The 20,209-nt window shown below is 33.4% G+C and overlaps 1 protein-coding gene across 1 annotated transcript; it reads right to left on the bottom strand.

Annotated features, from left to right (window-relative positions):
* Positions 1-1,054: 1,054 nt before the first annotated feature.
* On the bottom strand, positions 1,055-20,087 carry LOC140434119 (venom carboxylesterase-6-like). Its single transcript, XM_072522158.1, has 11 exons — positions 19,968-20,087; positions 17,225-17,368; positions 16,887-17,030; positions 11,913-12,066; positions 9,901-10,086; positions 9,010-9,212; positions 7,900-8,077; positions 6,627-6,793; positions 4,589-4,718; positions 2,096-2,237; positions 1,055-1,298 (listed from the first exon to the last, which is right to left on the bottom strand). Exons 1-11 carry the CDS (start codon positions 20,013-20,015, stop codon positions 1,109-1,111), a joined length of 1,686 nt encoding a protein of 561 aa, XP_072378259.1. The 5' UTR covers positions 20,016-20,087; the 3' UTR covers positions 1,055-1,108.
* Positions 20,088-20,209: the final 122 nt, after the last annotated feature.

Below are 20,209 nucleotides of genomic sequence, written 5' to 3'. Positions count from 1 at the left end.
CTTATACGTCACACTATCCCGTCGAGTTAAATAGCGCGTCCACTGGCTGCGTATCGTCCGATCTCCACACTATGGCGTGGAGCGTCTAGAGTGCCAACTTCCCACTAGTCCGCCACTCGCGTGGGGCCCTCTCAGGCGCCGCGCTATTACTGGACTGTCTGACCCACTTCATTCCGTTTTTTATGTATCGCCAACTCGTACCTTAGATTCTTTTTGTCACGTCCGAAGTAGAGATTTGTTTTTACGTTTTCGCTGATTATGCCAACTATTTCATGTATTAAACTGGATCACGCTATGTAGAACTTCTTAGTCAGCTCAATTCTTCTCACTTGTTTAACAATTCGTACCTTGTATTAATTTCCAACAAGGTCTAAGTGTCGTAATTTTTTAAACATTCAGGCTTGAGTTAAACTGGGTCAATTGTTTTGTTTTTAATTTGAAATGTATACGTTAAACTGTGTCGAATTTATTCGTTATTAATTTGGAATATATAATAATTACTTAAATAATTATTACTCTTTACTAGGCTAACGAAAGCCTTTGTAATAAGTAAGAAGACGAAATTGGGTTAAAACTTCTTGACTTTTACATCGACATTGGAAGAACAGAAACACACTCTTCTAGCCAAGACACCTATCAAGACAATGATAAAAGACGTAAAATACTACGTCGCGGGAAAATGCATATTCTACAAATGATTTGAAACAAAGGTAACAGAAAATTTAATGCATTGAAACTAATTGCAAGATTTAACGTGAACATATCTCATCTAAAGTTTAAAGTAGCTCAATTAACAGGCTGCACCACAAAAGGTAAAATTAGGCTAAGCAAAGAAAAAAACTAAAACAAAAAATGAAAATAGCAATTAATACTGAATAAAGAAATAAAATAAAAAAAAAATTTAGGTCTAAATATCTATATAATAATATTTTATTTATTTCTTATTCAATCAAAAATTCAATCAATAAAAAACGATAGTTTTTTATTATCAGTCCATATCTGAAACAATTCGTGTCCACTATATTTCTTAAACGTACAAATAAATCATCACAAATCAGTACAACAACAAACATTTATTTAAGAAATAAATACAACAAGCAATCTGTTCCTAAAAGTTAATATATGGTTTTTGGGCATACTTCTCATACAGTTTTACCCATTTGGAATAAGTATTGCTTTTTGGATAATCCTGTACAATAGACAAAGAATTATTGAGGTTCAGGTAAACAAAGTTGTTTGGTTGTACTTTGGGCCAGATAATATTTTGCAAGGTTTCGCTCTCTTCAGGAGTTGGATTCCTGTAAAAAAAATGCAGCTTCAACATTACGGTATAAACTTCTAAAAATGGTAAGCGCGTGTTTATAGTAAAACATCTAAAAGCCATGTCGCTGAGGCTGATCTAGGGGAGGTTATGGATCGTCTTCAGTCACTTTTGTCCGTTGAGGCGGACGATCTCAAGACCCTTTGTGGTTCTATCTAAAACAAATACGAAACAAAAAGAACGAACAAAGAAACAAGTAGCAAACAGTTGAAAAAACGTGCGGGGTGTGTTCTTCACTCAGATTCTCACTCTGAGACTATCTCCAGGTCAAGGTACCAAGGGTTGATGACGTGAAACCAGCAGATTGTCCGGAAGAGACGCTCCTTGCTTGTCTCTCGCTGCCCCCACTCACAATACAATTTACAAGAGTTTGAATTTCGGAATATTATATTCAGAAATCGTCTTTTGTAAACGTATAGAATGGAGTTAAGCGGAGTTAGCAGTCAAGCTTGTAGAAGCGTATAGCTGACTGAGCCTCTGAGCCATATTGATATAATATACTATATGTCTCAGAGGCTCAGAAATATTATACTTTATTTAATAGTACAATTCAAGATAGACGAAAGAAGCGAGCCAGGTCGAAGAAGAACGCCCTGGCTTCGAAACCTAAGAAAATGATTTAACAGATCCTTGGTATCACTTTTTCGATCTGCCGTCAACAAAAATAGTATAGCCAATTTGATAGCCAATGCATGATTATCAAGCACGGCACAGAATAAAAAGAAAAATTGTTTTAAGATTTACGATGAATTTATTTAAAGTTATTATATTTACCTGTATTTAGCAAAATTGGTAATCAACAATCTCCATCTTTCGCTAGTGAGAATATCTTCTGGAGGGAGAGTGTCCAAAACGGACCAATTTCCATAGACCAAAAAGTAGTTGGTGTCTTCAGAATGTTGTACCCGTTCTGCGCCTAAAAAGATGTTAGTTTGGAATTACCGGGAACTTAATAACTGTTTTATTAATTTAAACTTTAACGAATATTGCTTGTTTTTATGTGCGGGAGAGAATCATATTAGTTGAAGGTGTTGAGAAGTTACTATTGGTAGGTGTTCCAAAAGCACTTGATTTTAAAGTCGAAATTTAGTGCGCGAAGTAATAAATAAGCCGCTGGATTATATCCACGTTTATCAGTAGGAAGGGCGGGAAGAAAATGTTTTTGTCCGTCCTTAAAGTTCTCTGTTCGAGTTGAACACAGTGTTGGTTAACATAATTGTACTTTAACTCCATTTAATTTATATAGAAGAATTTATAATCCGAAGAATTTACTACAAGTCAAGGCGTCAAACAGGGATACGTGTTGAGCCCACTGCTGTTCTCAATGGTACTGGATGAAGCAATCAAGCCAAGAGAAGAATGAGAAAACTAACATTAGGATGCTGGCAAATGAAACAGACTCAACTATCAGAGCTTCTATTTGCAGACGACATGATTTTGATAGCAGAAAACAGAGAAGACCTACAGAACAACCTTGAAATCCTAGAAGAAGAACTGTCAAACATAAATATGAAAATAAATACAGAGAAAACAAAAACAATGATAATTTCAAATAAGAGAAAGACACACGAAATACAATTAAACGGAAAACAACTAGAACAAGTGGAACATTTTAAATACCTAGGAGCAATAATTGAATCAAACGGTAAACAAGACATGGAAATAAATGAGAGAATGGGACGAACAGTAAGCTTATTTAACACTATGAAAACAACATTTTTGGGGAAAAAAGAAATACCGGAGAAGGTAAAAACGGCAGTCGTTAAATCAGTAGTTAGACCTACAATCATCTATAATAGCGAGTCATGGAGATTGACTGGGAGACAAAAATCTCGAGTCAATGCTATGGAAATGAGGTTCCTGAGGAAAATAGCAAACAGAAAGAGGACCGACAAAATACGAAACGAAACAATCAGACAAAACCTAAAACTAGAACCATTAAACGAAAAAATAGTAGAGGGGCAACTAAGATGGTTCGGGTACGTGTGTAGAATGTCGAATGAAAGATTAACAAAACGAGTGTTTGAAACGAGAATGCAAGGGAAAAACAAACGAGGAAGACCAAGAGTTAGGTGGGTAGACGAAATCAGAAAAGAAGTTGAGAAGAAAGGATTGACATGGGAAAGTGCACGAAATCTAACACAAGACCGGATAGCATGGAGACAACAGTGCAAATCTTAACCCCACCAGCCTTACACCTAACGGTAGAAAGGGTTAGGTCTAAGTAAGTAAGTAAGTAATTTATATAGGAGTGAGTTAGGAAAATTGTCACCTAAGTGTATAATTTAGCATATATCATTGGGGCATGTTTGTTTGTCACCTCCTTATGGGATGTGATATTGAACAAAAGCGTTGGTGAATAATTACAGTCCACAAAAGTCATTGGGACCAATCTATTTATTAACTGATTGGGTATTTAACCCCAATTTGTCCATTAGGTATAAAAAGATGTGTTCTATTTGTGCGTAATATCCATTTGTGCAAGATTTTGATGTGAAGTTTCGCTGATTAAGCTCCGTATGCGCTTGTAATTCGTTGACTCTTCCTGGTCCTCGGTCGCAGTATATTGCTAAAAAAAATGCAAATAAAGCTGTGACTCTGCTTTGACTTGGATATCTTTCTCCGCCGCTCGTATACCTCAGCATACATTGCAGTATTGTTAGCAAGCTATTTGGTAAATTTCGAGCGAAATAGCACACACGCAGGTACACATTGGGAAGAAATTTAAGTTATTCAAATATTTTTAAATAAAGTTATGAGGATTCGGTTCCAGATTGTATTTAAAATAATTTTATATTTCAATATGTTTGAGGATTTTGTAAATAAAAGCAAACAATACCTATTCATTAAATAAAAGATACAATAAAAACTAAAACAATTAAAATCAGGCATATTTAAAATTTTTTGTGCGATTTCTATAATAATTGTTTTCGTAGTAGAATATCAACAATAAATTAATAATTGTTAAACTCTTTGTAAATTATTGGAATTAAATTTAAACTCGTATAACAAAAGAATTACATTTTTTATTTCGGTCTGTTAAAATGGGAGTGCAAATGAGTGGTAATGCTAAAAATGTAAATTTTTTGAATTCAGCTCAAAGTTCTCCGATCGTTTTTTCACATATTTTCATTGTATTAACTTTAATATTGTTAATTATATCTCTTGATAAAATAAATTTAAGTTTGGTTCAACTGGTCAACTATTTTATTATCTACTTATTTCATGTTTTGCTTTATTTATTTTTAATCTAGTCTTAGTACATACCTTCTATGTAGTTCTTTGTCCCGCCAAGTTTACCATCGTAGGAAAATTGGTAGAAATAAACGTCGCTAAACTTTGATTGCAGTTCACCATGACGGATGATGGGTCTATTAAATGACATGTCACTGTAATACTAAACCAAAATGTGGTTAATTTAATACACTTAACATAATTTGATTAGTTTTTTATGATACCGACGAATGGTCAGTCAGCTGCTAACCAATGAGGTGGCGGCTGTCATCTGTCAACACGTTGGCAATACAACAAGGCTGCTGATAGCCATAGACATAATACATAATAAGAATTTATTTTTCTAATAATTCTTTAGTATCTTTATGCTGATACCTGTGAATAGGACTTTTCATAAAAAATAGTGTCAGCCATTTTTTTCGAACAGACATTTTGTAAAGAAATAGGTTGGGTTAGTAATAAAAATAATGTAGATAATCCATATAAAGAATACCAAAAAAAGTCTTCTTCTTCTTCTTCTAATGGCGCTACAACCCTTTGTGAGTCTTGGCCTGCTTAACAATGTTCTTCCATTCTGCCCTGTCGGATACTTTTCTTCGCCACTGCATGATGTTCATGGTTTAAAGATCCCTCTCTACGTCGTCTATCCATCTTTTACGGGGCCTTCCTCTTGTTCTGTTTCCTTAGGGCTTCCATCTCTTCACCAAAGAAAGTCTAGTTATTGAAAAAAAGAAAGTGCCACAATTGGCAAATCAATTTTTTAATCGTTTTTGATACCTATTTAATATTCTTATTTTATTTTATATCATATCATTATATCACACTGTGTATTAGTTTAGATTTATAAATTTCCTTTGTACCATCTAATAATCTGTACGGCGCCGATAGCTTGCATTCAAATTTAAACTTTCTAAGACAAATAACTTTGTAGACATAAGCTTCTAAAATCGTTAAAGAATCATAACAATGAAAGGATTAGTAATTCCAAATTATCGGTTTGAGTCATTTGAAATTTCCCAACATTACCAAAAGTTACCCTTCTCAGGTAATTTTACCAATTAAATAAAAGTCAAAGGTATTCGACATGTAAACATATCCTTTATATACGTCGAGGCTCAGGAGGGAGATTTCAAATGTTAAGAAACGATTACGAGCGTAGTGATTCAAGGTAGTTCGTATCAGTTCGAATCCAGCATTGGATGAGCGCTAGGCTCTTACTCGCGCCAGCCGCACTTCAGAAAGTTTAACACAGTCGGGACATTAATAAGTTTACTTTAAAGAAGTATATAAAGTGAACCTATTACCCTAAGGACAAATCTTGTTTCCCAAGGGAAAAAACCAGCGCGACCAACCAGACTGGTGCGCGAAACAAAGGCATCAGGACAAGGTGTAAGGAGAAACACACCTGCATTTTCGCTCAGAGGTGCTATTATGGAATATATAATTCTTTATTAAATAAAAAATATTTATTTATAAATTTTTTTTTAAATAAATATTTTTTATTAAAATATTTCTTGGTAAATTTAAAAACCAGTACATATGACGTATAATATATATTATACGTCATTGTCAAATCTGTCTATATGAAAAACATGGCGGCTGATGAAAAGTCCTATATAATGGAAAAACTAAAATGGCGGCTGTCAAGTCTTAATTTTTTTTATCTATCACATCGTCTGCAGGGCACTTTTACGTAAGCGACCAACCGTTGCAGTTCAGCTATTTTTTATCAGTCGTCCACCATCTTTATTCTTAATTAAATGACAAATTTATTATTGTAGTCCAGTCATTCACCAATTTTAATCTTATTTAAAAAGAAACTTGGACAATGTTGTGTTAAACATAACTATGGAAGAAATGACTTTTTGCTTTTCTATAAAAGTCCAACATTGGATGATCTCCTAATCTATCTTAAGAAGTACGACTATGAAAAAAAATTTTGGAATTAGAGCATCAAAAATATTAAAATCCAATTCCTACTTTCTTGGCCTCATATTGACAGTTAAACTGTAAACTGCATACTCAAATCAATTCTAAAATCATCTTAATAAAAACCCGAATAAAAACTTACCCTAATTGCTCCTGCGTAATCATTTTGCAACAATCCATGCGTTACAATTTTTCTTATTTTCTGGCCAACTTCTTCTAGAGTTTTGCTGTCACTTATGCGCATATTATGGTTGACAAGGAGTTTAACATCATCGTCGAAGCTAGGAAGCGCTCCTGCCCAGTTTTCACCTACAAAAATTCACAAATCGAAATAAGTAGAAGAATTTATATTTTTAGTAAATTATTGTTTTTATATTATTTTTTTTTACTTATCGATGTGGCATACTAAACAGAAATATTTGGGTCTTTAATATAACGAGAAGATCGCAATAAATGAGGAGACAATGGACAAAAATAAGTACCCTGACGATACCTATTTTTCTCTCTCTACTACTGGTGTTATTCGAAAGAAACTATTGGAAAAAATCAAACAACTGAGTTTTAGTCAGCATCTCCTGATAAAGTGGTACTGCTCGCTACGATGTGATGCGTAAAAAAAATTTTCAAGACACTCCAGCATGACAGCACGATAATATAAAACGAGCCCAACAGAATCTAATAGTTTAAATACCGTAGATACCTGAGATTAGTGCGTTTTCCCTTAAGAGGAAGTGAAAGTAACCACTACTTCTAGCATTTTGTTGTAGTATTTTCTTTTTACTTTGTATATCATACAAATCTCTATAAAATCCTTTAAGTGCTTAGTTCTTTTAGAAGTTCATACGAGAAAACATACTTAAAATGTTAATTTTTACATCCAATTTGCCTCTGGTAGAGAGCAGTCGCTGTTTTTTTTAATTCGTTTCTTCTGTTTCGCCCATAATAATTTTAAAATAGTTGTTGAGTTCTCAATCAATATGAACCAGTGATTAACAGAAATTTTAACTACACGTAAAATAAATAAAACTCTTGAGAATGCATTCTAGGTTAGGTTCCAAAATAATAATGATATGTTAGGATCTCCTTTATATCTAAAAATGACAAACATTCTTCAGACGAACTAAAATCATATGTGAGGCATCTATATAATAAGTGAATCCTTCTACGATCTCATGCAAAACATTTTGCCTATCAACCAGATAAATCCACCAAAATGCCATGCATTGGATTGTTATATTTCTTGAAAATACTATATCATCAATGAAAGTGTCAATAATGCGTTCATAAAAATAGATGGGGCATTTAATGACATCTGGTTGGAATCAATTAATAACACTTCAAACCAGTGTCGTTGCGCCCTAACTCTATTTACTTATGTTCTATCTTATTAATCATAAATATTATAATTACTTTACCCAGAGTTCTGCCTAGGGCCTCTTCACTTTCAATACCAATCATTAATGGAAGTCGATTCATTTTTCCTTGTTCAACAGCCGTATACATATGTTCTGTAATGAAAGCAGTTTCATGTTCCGGTTCAATCACAGGAGCATAGAAAAATCCTTGGATGATTTCTTCGTTGCCAAGGGTGTCCTAATAAAATAAAAAAGTATGTAACTAATACTTCTGGTATAAGGACAATTCTGTTTAATTTTAATGTAGGCTTTTAATTAGAGTCCTTATTTATCGAACGTCCTAATGGCCTTCCGGCAGTACGCTTTTAAAAAAGTATGTATAATATATAATGAAATAGGAGAAAAGTTGGTCGAATTTGTCCATGGAAAAGAAATGGTAATAGCTAACACTTTATACAAGCTTCCATCTAGAAGATTAAGTACCTGGAATTTGTCTCAGGATACGTAGGATAAAATGGTAAGAAACCAAATAGATTATATTATAATAAGAAGATACAGACTAAATAAAAAGTGGTAATAAAGTGCAAGAAAAAACTACTCAAGTTACAAAAGACTATTGAAAGACAAAAAACAAAGCAGAAATATGTAACGAAATGTATAAGCAAGCAACTAGACGGGCAAAAAATGGTTAAGACATTGTTATGAAAAATTGTGTCAACAGTTATGTGCCCAATAGAACGAAAAATAGAAAACTGACAAGCAGAAGAGACAGAATGTAAAAAAATAATATTCTTGAGTGAATCTCCGCAACAAGCGGATCAGAAGAGACCGCAAATCAAGCCACTAGGAATAAAAAAAATTGTGAAACAATAAGTGAAACAAAGAAGTGCTATGCGAGATTGTGGTAATCAAAACGAATCAGATAAAAACCAAAAATAATATACGAGATAATTTGGAGAGATACTAGTCAGAGACAAATAGAAAATGTATCTTCTTCATTATATAGGTAGGCATTTTTTTACATGTTTACATGTATTAGCATCAACTGTCACTTCATCTTTTTAAGAGCATCTAACGATTTTTCTTTCTAATACTTTTACAGTTTTTTCAGATATAGCATTTGTAACTGTAGATATATATTTATCAATAAATAGTTAGATATATATTTACCCAAATAGCCTTTGAAGAAGCGTTGTTTAAGACATCAGCTGGAACAGATCTTAAGTAAGCGACTAGTTCAGCAGTTGACGAAGATGGATCAAATGATGGATTAATAAATTCTGCTAATTTATATGCAATAGCCTTAGAGTCTTTTTGATACGCCCATGGTGTTAACAGCGATCCACTTCCAGCTATACCTGCCCAGAAGAGATCTGAAAATATATAGACATTTTTTCGTTAAAGTGTTAGCCATTCACCTCAATTATTTATTTAGGAAAGTCCAGATTATAATGATCTTGTTTCTTCACATTTTTGCATATAATTTAGAATTATTGTCAGTTAACATGCTTCTTTTACAAATAAAGTGCTTGTCGTTATTATTTTCATAAACTAGTTAAACTCTCAGAGGGTCGAATCGACAAAAATCAAAATGCGTTATAAAGGTAAAAAGTGAAGTTTTCTTAAGCAATTTTTGCGTTTTTCAGCAAATGAAGTTATTTTTATAAAGCTTTAAATAAGCTCTTCTTTCATTTAATTGTCACTATTGAATTTTCATTTCTATAACCTGATCTTTAAAACCTATGACATGAAATTTCGATATCGAGTTTTGGTGACAAATATAAGGCATTTGAAATATAACCAAAAAACGCTGAATTTTAATCTTTCTAATTACAAATGATCTAAACCGTTTAAAACTGCTTCTTCTCGATTACACAAATATGTTCTTAAAAACTATAAAGTACATCTAAGTGGAAGCATTTCCAGTGACGTAATATTATTTGTATTATGAAAGTTTAAATTTTTTTGACATGTTTGAAATGTCTACGCCTTTTATCTTTTGGAAACACAACATGGATTTCCATTGTTTCCACTTAGACTAATATAGACACATTAACTTACCTCTAGACTTTGGACTCATCAACTGGTACGTCACTGAAGCTGCACCAGCACTAGTTCCCATAATCGTTACCCTATTGGGATCACCACCAAAATATTCAATGTTATTTTGGATCCATTTTAGCGCAAGGCTCTGATCTTTAAGACCGTAGTTTCCTGGACTGGATAAATCATCTGTAGCCAAGAAGCCTAAAGCAATAATTATTTATTATAAGAACATAAAAGAATTAGTCTGCCTGTTTGACAGTTTAAAGTTAGGTCCGTTTTGGTTAATATGTTAATTCTTACTGTTATTTTTATTACATAAAAATGACTAGAAAGTTTTTAGAGAACATCTAAGTTTTCTTGTTTGTAAAGCAATTTTCGTCTTAGTACTGGGTCAAATACTTTTGAAAAGTATCAAATATATAACATCCATAAGTTTTTTTTGTCCAATGCTGCTGTCCATTCAATAATATACCATAGTACATTACTCGTAGGTCTTTTCATTGAAGAAAATCTAAAGTTTTGTGTTCAAATGTACGGTTTTTGAAACTTCTATCTGTCTGACCTATATACATATGGGTATGTATGAGTGTAAATGATTTTTTGTAAAGTCTGAAGTTTGATTTTTACTATTTACATCTATTGAAATACGTAAAAATAATATTTGACATATATCCAGTTTAACAGATAATAGGCATAAAATACCTTGTAATGATACGAAATTAAACATCAATAAAACGAAATAAATATGAAATAAAGTTCAAAATCTTACGAATCTTTTGGTTATTATAATTTTTTGTGTGAAAAATCTAGTTCATCGTACGTCTCTATCATAAAGTTTTCTTCACCTTTAATTATTTTGGTTTTTGGTCAGTCTACGTATCTTTTTATGTCCTGTTTTTGTTCTTGTAATGCCACCTTTCATCTCCTAACTCTAGAATCTTTCGTGGTCCACGATTTCTTTTATGTTTGCTGCGTTATTTTTGGGTTTTCTTCAGATTTCTGTAAGATTATTTTTCGCTGGTTTCATATCGTGTCTTAATCTTCTATTCCGCGATCTTTGACAATTTTTTCTTTTATGTCTTTAGAAATTTAATTCGGTTTTTGTAATATGTAATTTCTTTATATCCTTTACTTTTCTTTGACTTTTCGTTTTCAAAATCTTTTTTAGAGAAAACTGAAACTTGGCTTCTAGTAAGTTATGATTAGGGGAAACGTGAAGTGTTTACTACTTTTATATTCTTTTTTGAAATCCTTGATTAAGCATAATATATTCTACCTCGTTTATAATGTAGTTTTATCTTCTATTATCTTCTAATTTATAGATTATATACAAGTTATAATAGAATTATCTTCTAATTAATAGATTTTATACACGTCTTGCATGCCTAGAGTTTGGTTACAGATTTCCCTTTATTTTCTTATATTATGTGCCCTACCGTTCCACTTTATAACGTTTAGCTTTCATACATATGCCTCCACTGCTCTTAGCTGCCGTCTTTTGGATCTTTTTCTTCCCATAAATTCTGCCATATTCTTAATGCAATCTTTGGCAATCTCGTTAGAGGGACATAATACATGTGCCTGAAACTAGTTAAGATAGAGATAGTTACTGAAGAAGGCCAAGAACAGTCTTCTTTTTAGTGTCCCTCGTCCCATTATAAGGACATTGTCGATTATCACGGCAAATTTTTGCTTTGTCTGCAGCAGTTTTGAAGAATTCTATTCTATTGTTGTTGGTCTTTAGGAGCGACTCTCTCTTTTCTTGTTTTTTTGCTTATTCCCATATATTTGGTCTTGTTTTCCTTTATTTGTTAACCTTATTTACTGCTCTGCTGCTTTCTTCTTACTTATTTTTATGTGTTTGATTAATCTGATAAATATTTTTCAAGATTTGCTCCTAGGATGTTTAGTAATTCATTGGTAATACCATTTAAAGTGATATTATTTCTATTTATGATTTGACTACGTTGACAAGAAGAACCGAATTGATCATGGTAAGCTTGCAATAAAGAGTAATGATGACTTACCAAAAGGACCAATACGATAACTGATAGTTACCACCATTACTTCATTCTCCATAAAATAGTGAGGTCCTGCTTGTTCAAAGTTGGAAGCGCCGGCAACGAATCCTCCTCCATATATCCATACCAGTACAGGTAGGTTTTTTTCATGGACTGGTTTCTAAAATAAAATTATTTAGAGTAACGGAATCCAGCGTTTTATTTTTTAACAATTCAAGAATTAATAAAAATAGTGGCTGTTAAAAACTGAATTGATCCATGAATGTTATTGGAATGAACATAAATTTTGTTGTTGCGGCAAAAACTGTGGCGCCGATAGAAAATGGCCACGGTCAGCGCAAAATTGCGGGAAACGTTGATGTGAGTCTCTTAAGTGTACAAAGAGATCGGTCTGCTTACTTGAAGACCTGATTCAGATCGAGGCAGAATTATAACAGCGAGAGATAAGCGCTTTGTTCTTTCTAGTGCTTTGAGATGCCGAATGATCACGGCAGTATCCGTTTGAAATTATCTACAAGAAGTGAGAAATGCAAACGTAAGTGAATGGACAGTTAGGAGGCGACTTCATGCTGCTGGTTATTCTTGTCAAACTCAATTAACTGGACTGACGCTTTTCCGTAAACATCGAAATGCCAGATTGAATTTTTCACGAGAACACTTGGCTTAGACAATGCAGGATTGGAGTCGTGTATTGTTTTCCGATGAATCGAGATTCTGCCTTACATTATACAGTATTAATCATAGGTACACCACTCTTCTTCGAAATATATATAATAACGCAAAAGCTGCAGTGAGAATGAATATGGCGACAGAAACAGATTTCCCTTGGAGAATTATACAAAGAGACACCAACTGTCCTAAATCTCCCCGATAAAGATCTATGGAAGAGTATTATGGCCCCGTAAACGCTCACTTTGATTGTCAAACTTCACGTTCTCATTGGCACACTATCGGCAAACGCGATAAATATATGGGCACACTATCAAAAACTTTAACAAACATATGAAATTTGACAAATAATTTGATCATTTACAAAACCGCAAGCTCTTATCACTTTCAGTAGGTACTGCTCCACCACAGTTCGATCAGACACTTTTGTAAAGAATTTCGACAGTAAAATGAATGAGAGTCAGCCGTCCGTCCCCACTTATCTATCTGACCATGTTTTAAAATATTTGAAAATTTTTATAATGGCCAATTCTGAAAATTGTAACATAAATTTGTGCTCCGAAAACTAAAATTATAGCAAAATCGTTATTTATATTCAAATCATATAAAAATCAGCCTAAATCTTTAACATTGAGTTCATAGTTGGATCTTGTGATTAATAACACCTCAAAATTTCAGCTATTTCGATCCATACAACAAAAACATTCATGCAAAAACTTGGTGTTAGTCAAATAAATAAGGAACAGGTTTTTTACTACTTTTACTGACCAGTAAAACTGGATTGTCGTTCGCAAATTTTTATTGGTGAACCGATAGTTTTGAGTGTTATTGGTCACACCACTGACAAATAACTCCTGAATGTATATAGCTTTTTTATAGCTGTGTGAGTAACGCTTGAATATTATTCGATAAAATTGTAAATCCATGAAGGAAAAAGGGCGTGTCACTTAGTTATAGGTAGTAGTAAAATGAGGAGCAGGTTTTTAACTCACCTTAGCTGTAAAACCAGATTCAAGTTTTTATATCTTTATTGGTGAATCGACTATTTCGAGTAGGACTGTTTTTTACTGGTCATACCACTGTCGAATAACTGTTGAATGTATTGTTCTTTATAGGTGTGTGAGTATAGCTTGAATTTTATTCGATAAACGGTAAACCAATTAAGAAAGAAAGGGCGTGTAACTTACTTATTTTTTTATTCCTCTTACAGGTAAAACCACATTTACGTGTTTACATTTTTATTGGCGAATGGATAGTTTTGGGTAGAACTGTGTGTTATTGGTCAGACCAGTGTCGAATAACTGCTTAATTTAATGTTTTTTGAAGCTATGTGAGTAACGCTTGAATATTATTGGATAAAAATGTAAACCAATAAAGAACGAACAACGAACGGGTGTATAACTAATAGTAAATTAGTAAGTTGACAATTTAGAAACGTTATAGCGTTAATATTTTTATTTCTGTATATACCTATTTACCTATATTCCTAAACAAACGGTAATTATGAAAAATCGAAAAAGTAGATAAATTTTGTTTTCTATTTTAGGTAGAAATTTTTAAGAATTTTTAGGATGAAACTATCATTCAAATTACCAATCACAAAGAGAAACTATGGAATCTTTTTTCTTTCGCCATAACATCAAAATGAGATTATAAACCAGTTATAACATCAATTAGACTTTACACCTGGAAGTCGCCAGCAGACTCGAAAGAAACAAATGTAAGAAACCAGATCGACTTCATTGCCATACCAGAAAGATTCAGAAACTCAATGACATCAGTGAAAACCTATCCCAGGGCTAACGCTCAATCGGATCACAACCCAGTGGTGGGTAAACTGGGAATCAAACTAAAACGTATAGAAGGGAAGCCTAACAAAACCAAGATAAACATTAGGAAATTAAAGGATCCCAACATTAAACAACAAGTACAGGACTCCTTAAGAAGAAACATTGGAAACTTGAGTGAACCCGCACAAGACGCAGTTGCTAAATGGGAAGAAATAAAAAGAGCTGTTGAAATGACAAACAAGACACTTCTGTTACAGGAAGAACACAAATGCAAAAATCAAGTGAAGTATCAAGAAACAAGTCACAATATAAAAACAAAGATAAAGGAAGCGAAGGAACGCTGGCTGAAGGAGAAATGCGATGAAATCTAAGAGTGCGACAGAAGATATGACTACCACAACATGCACAAAAAGATCACAGAATTAACAACTAAAAAGAAAACCAATAATCCCCACCCGACACTAATAGACGCAGACGGTAACCTTATATCAGACGACTTGAAGCTCATTGACACATGGAAAGATTACGTAGAACGACTTTTTAACGATAAACGCAGAGCGACAGTGGACCAAGATGACGACATGACTGGACCCGAAATACTAAAGTCTGAAGTGGAAAATGCCATTTCATCGCTAAAAAAACGACAAAACACCAGGTCCCGACAACATACAGGGCGAGATCATAAAACTCCTATGCAAAACGGATGACCACTTCCTCGATTTTCTGACAGGCCTTTTTAACACCTTTTACGACAAAGGGGAGATTCCGGAGGAATGGTTTCGATCGACTTTTGTAGCCATACCTAAAACACCAAGTGCAAAACACTGTGATCAACACCGCTTAATAAGCTTGATAAATCACATTACCAAAGTTTTCACCAAAATCATACACAATAGAATATATAACAAATGCGAAGCAAATATATCGGAGTCACAGTTCGGATTCCGAAGCGCATTGGGCACAAGAGAGGCAATCTTCAGTCTGCAAGTTTTAATTCAAAGATGCAGAGACATGCACAAGGACGTCCACTTGTGCTTCATCGACTTCTCCAAGGCGTTTGACAAGGTCAAACATGATAAACTCATGGAAATGCTCAGGAAGATGCATATTGATGGCAAGGATCTGCGCATAATAACCAGTCTCTATTGGAACCAAAGTGCTGAGATAAAGATGGGCAACTTATACAGTGGGAAGATAGATATTAAAAAGGGTGTACGACAGGGATGCGTCCTCTCGCCGCTCCTGTTCAATATATACTCTGAACAAATCTTCAGAGAAGCTCTGGGAGAAGTTTCGGAGGGTATCAAAGTAAACGGAGAGGTAATCAACAATATTAGATATGCTGACGACACAGTTATTATCGCAAATGACTGCAACGAGCTTCAAAGACTCATGCAAAGCATACACACAGCAAGTCAAGAATATGGTTTAGAACTCAATACAACCAAAACTAAATGCATGCTCATCAGCAGAACACAACAACCTCCGATACAATTGACATTAAACAACCGAAAAATAGAACAAGTGGAGACATACACATACCTTGGAACTACAGTCAACACAAAATGGGACCAGTCAACAGAAATAAGATCACGAATTGAAAAAGCGCGAAACGCGTTCAACAATATGAAAAAGTGGTTCACAAACAAAATCTCAATGGAACTAAAATTAAGACTGGTCAAGTGTTATGTCTTCCCGGTCTTTTTCTATGGAGCAGAGGCATGGACCACAACGGAAGCCACCCTGAAGAAACTAGAATCCTTTGAGCTGTGGATATATCGCTGTATTCTTCGGATATCCTTGACAGACCACATCACTAACGTGGAAGTAATGCAGAGAATAGGCAAAAGCAAAGAAATAATCTTCACCGTAAAGAAACGGAAGCTTGAGTACTTCGGACATGTCATGAGGCATACTAAGTACCGGCTGCTACAGTTAATAGTCCAAGGAAGAATCGACAGTAGGAGGGGACAGGGAAGAAGACGACACTCATGGATGCATAACCTGCGACAATGGTTCGGACTAACATCGACCGAACTGTTCAGAGGTGCCGTAAACAAAGTCAAAATAGCCTTGTTAATAGCCAACGTCCGAAACGGATAGGGCAAAGGAAGAAGAATAACATCAATAATTGGAGAAACATAAAAAACAAAAAAGAAATTACCTACTCATACTGCTCAGATAAAAGTTGGTATTTAAAATTGGGAAAATCTTTTATAATTTAGAACTTTTATCGCTAAAAACTCAATGACTCACGCAGGATATAATTTGGTTATATTTGTCAATTTTCTTCTTCGTTGGACCAGGTCTCATCATCTAAATGGTCTGCTAGATATATAACTGGTGTTTTCTGTTTATCTTTAATATAATTTATTATGATTAGCTCCCAGAAAAAAATGTTCGTAAGTGATTAGCTCCCCTAAGATGGTTGAATATAGAAATTAACGAATCAGAATACAATAAAAAACATACATCTAAGTAAGATCTTAAAACATTTATTAAAAAAGTAATCAATACTTACTTTGGGAGTGTAGACATTAAGGAACAAACAATCTTCCGTTTCTATATCTCCCAAACTACCAAACCAATTCCAAACCTGATAGCAAACTTTTGTGTTCTTTGTAGCATCAAACACATCATTCCACGAGTCAGCAGGTTGTGGTTCCTACATAATTCAAAAATATAAAAAATTGTTCAACCACAGCTACTTAAAAATAATTTTTCTGCATCATAAATTGCTATTATTGTCAGAGGAATTAGCTATTTCTAAATAATTTCCTTATTTAGAATCTCCTAGAAAGAGTGCCATTTTCTTGGATAAAACAATCATCAAATTTCATATATATTTAAAAAACCTACCCTGAATCTTAAATCGCCAACCGGAGCTTTTCCGTACGGTATTTGCTGAAATGCATAAAATGGAACTCCAGTTTTTCTCATGGAGTACTCCATTCGTCCACGTACTTCTCCATTTAAAGTTTTTACTATTAGATCATCTGCCCTCTAAACATATAAGAAACTTTATTTTAAATTATTTTAAAAATATTATAAAACATATTAGAAAGAATATCATCCTCATCATTGGCCGTTTTAAGTCCAATGCTGAACATATTCCTTCCGTAAATAATTCCATTGCATCCGATCTTAATAAGCTACCACTGGAGAAGTGAAAATAACAGGACGCATTCGTTGGTTTTCCGTGTATGAGTTTATATCTACTTGACTGTCTGAAGCTGTAAGGTATACAGAAATAACGTTATAGCAGTGTTTTGATAATCCGTACTGGAATCAATATCACTAATAAGCCATGCCCTCAAAATATTTCTAAAGGTGATTCATGGAAGATTATATAGAAAACTAGAAGATGATATGGATGATACTCAGTTTATGTTCCGCAAGGGACTGGGAACGAGAGAGGCATTGTTTGCTTTTAATGTCCTCTCTTAAAGATGCTTAGATATGAACCTAGATATTTATTCCTGTTTCATCGACTTCGAGAAGGCATTCGACAGGCTCCGACATGAAAAACTAATAGAAGTACTGAGAAACAAAGATATAGACAGACGAGACTTACGAATCATTATCAATCTGTATTGGAATCAAAAGGCCAATATAAAGATAGAAGAACAAAAGTCCGAAAATATAGATATAAAGAGAGGAGTAAGACAGGGCTGTGTTCTGTTACCATTACTGTTTAACGTGTACAGTGAAGCCATATTCCAGGAAGCGATAGCGGATCTGGGTGATGGAATCTCTGTAAACGGAATAATAGTAAATAACATAAGATTCGCTGATGACACCGTTATAATGGCAGACACCCTGGAATCGCTACAAGAATTGGTAAATAGAATTAACGATTATTGCATTAGATACGGACTAAAAATAAATAAGAGAAAAACTAAATTTATGATTGTCTCAAAAACGCAACATGGAAATGAAAGATTAATGATAGAGCAAACCCAAATAGAAAAAGTAGAGACATATAAATATCTGGGAATCTGGGTTGATGACAAAAATGACCAAAGCAGAGAAATCAAAGTCCGAATTGAAACTGCAAGGCAAGCATTTGTGAAAATGAAGACAATGCTTACCAACAGAGACCTTCAGTTGCATCTTAGATTGAGGGCTCTAAGATGTTACATATTTTCCATCTTACTATACGGAATGGAAGCTTGGACATTGAAGAAACAACACATAAGAAAAATAGAAGCGTTCGAAATGTGGTGTTACAGAAGAATATTAAAAATCCAGTGGGTTCAAAGGATTACCAATGCTGAGGTACTACGACGTCTAAATAAGGAGTTAGAAATTATGAACAGCATAAAAAGAAGAAAACTAGAATATTTGGGTCACATAACCATAGGAGAAAAATATGAGCTGCTGAGAATTATTATGCAAGGAAGGATCCAAGGAAGAAGAAGCATAGGAAGAAGACGCATCTCCTGGCTGAAGAACCTTAGAGAATGGTTTAACTGTAGTTCACTACAACTTTTCAGAGCAGCAGCCAACAAAGTGGCCATAGCCGTTATAATATTCAACCTTTGATAGGAGATGAAACTTTAAGAAGAAGACTGGAATTAAAAAGCAAAGGTTAGAATCGAAAATGTCGATTCTGAAACTATAGTAATTAAAAGAGGTGTTAGACAGGGTTGTTGATGCATGTCAACAAAATCAAGACAATTGCACGCAAATTTTTAGAGAAGGGTCACACTAAAAATAAAGGTAATAGCATGCATGCCACCACAGAAAGAGAGAAAAAGCGTGTTATTAAAAGTTGTCCAATTTACGTCCCTGCACAATGGGCAAGTATACTCAAATCAGCAAAAAAACTGGGATTTCCTACAATGTAAATGAAATTTACACTATTTATGATTTAAAGTCACTAAGTAGCGAAATGGGTAAAAATTTCAGTAAAAATACAGAAAAAGAAAAAGTTATTTGGAATAACTTAAAAATTATCATAATAGAAAAAATGCACCCGAATACACAAGTTACTTTCAAGACTATTGACGGCTGGTTTAAGGACCGGTTTATTGGCCGTTTTACCAACATTTGCCGGAAAAAGATGGAGTGGAGGAGGAGCCTGAGTCCTACTAACAATAATTTGTATTTATTTAATTTTATTTCAAATTAAAAGTTTAATTTTCAAAGAAGTTAATTTTATTTCAAATCCTATAAACATCAGACCGACCTCTATTTACAAAATGTAGCTAATGTATGTCGTAATTCAAGAAAGAAGTTTAGTTCAATAGTGTAACAATGTCACTAAAGTTTAAATTTCAGTTAGTTTCAACAAATATTATTTAAATATTTTCATGCACTAAAATGTTCTACATTTCTATAAAACTAAATTACTTCTTTTCGTATATAAAAAATGAAAATTGAAAAAATTAAATAGAATATAAAATACGAAATTTCTTTTTCTTCGGTTTCTCAAATATTCTAATTTTGGACTTGTTATGCTATTGAACTGATATGCTATGGTATATATATATATATATATATATATATATATATATATATATATATATATATATATATATATATATATATATATATATATATATATATATATATATATATATTATAAGTAGATACTTACAACAAAATTTAAACAGAGTGTCACACAAATAAAAGTCTTCCACATCATCTTGATGGAATGGTATTAAAAGATCTCATTCTACATTTATATAAAGTGTTAGTTACATAGAAAACTTTGAAACTGATTTAATCTGTCTAATAAGTGCGTCCACTTAAATTGTCAAAAATAATCAGTAATGAATAAAAAACAATAGAAATTTATTTAGTATTATATGTAGCTTATGTTTAAATAATATATAAAAA

Source organism: Diabrotica undecimpunctata, chromosome 2 (genome assembly GCF_040954645.1).
Source record: "Diabrotica undecimpunctata isolate CICGRU chromosome 2, icDiaUnde3, whole genome shotgun sequence".
Lineage (NCBI taxonomy): Eukaryota > Metazoa > Arthropoda > Insecta > Coleoptera > Chrysomelidae > Diabrotica > Diabrotica undecimpunctata.
This window is presented reverse-complemented; position numbering and strand designations above follow the sequence as displayed.

Coding starts and splice junctions, on each gene's coding strand:
- LOC140434119 (XM_072522158.1), bottom strand. CDS start 20,015: ATGATGTGGAAGACTTTTATTTGTGTGACACTCTGTTTAAATTTTGTT. Junction 17,369..19,967: donor CACTCTGTTTAAATTTTGTT/GTAAGTATCTAC, acceptor TTATATGTTTAG/AGGGCAGATGATCTAATAGT. Junction 17,031..17,224: donor TTGGCGATTTAAGATTCAGG/GTAGGTTTTTTA, acceptor TGAATTATGTAG/GAACCACAACCTGCTGACTC.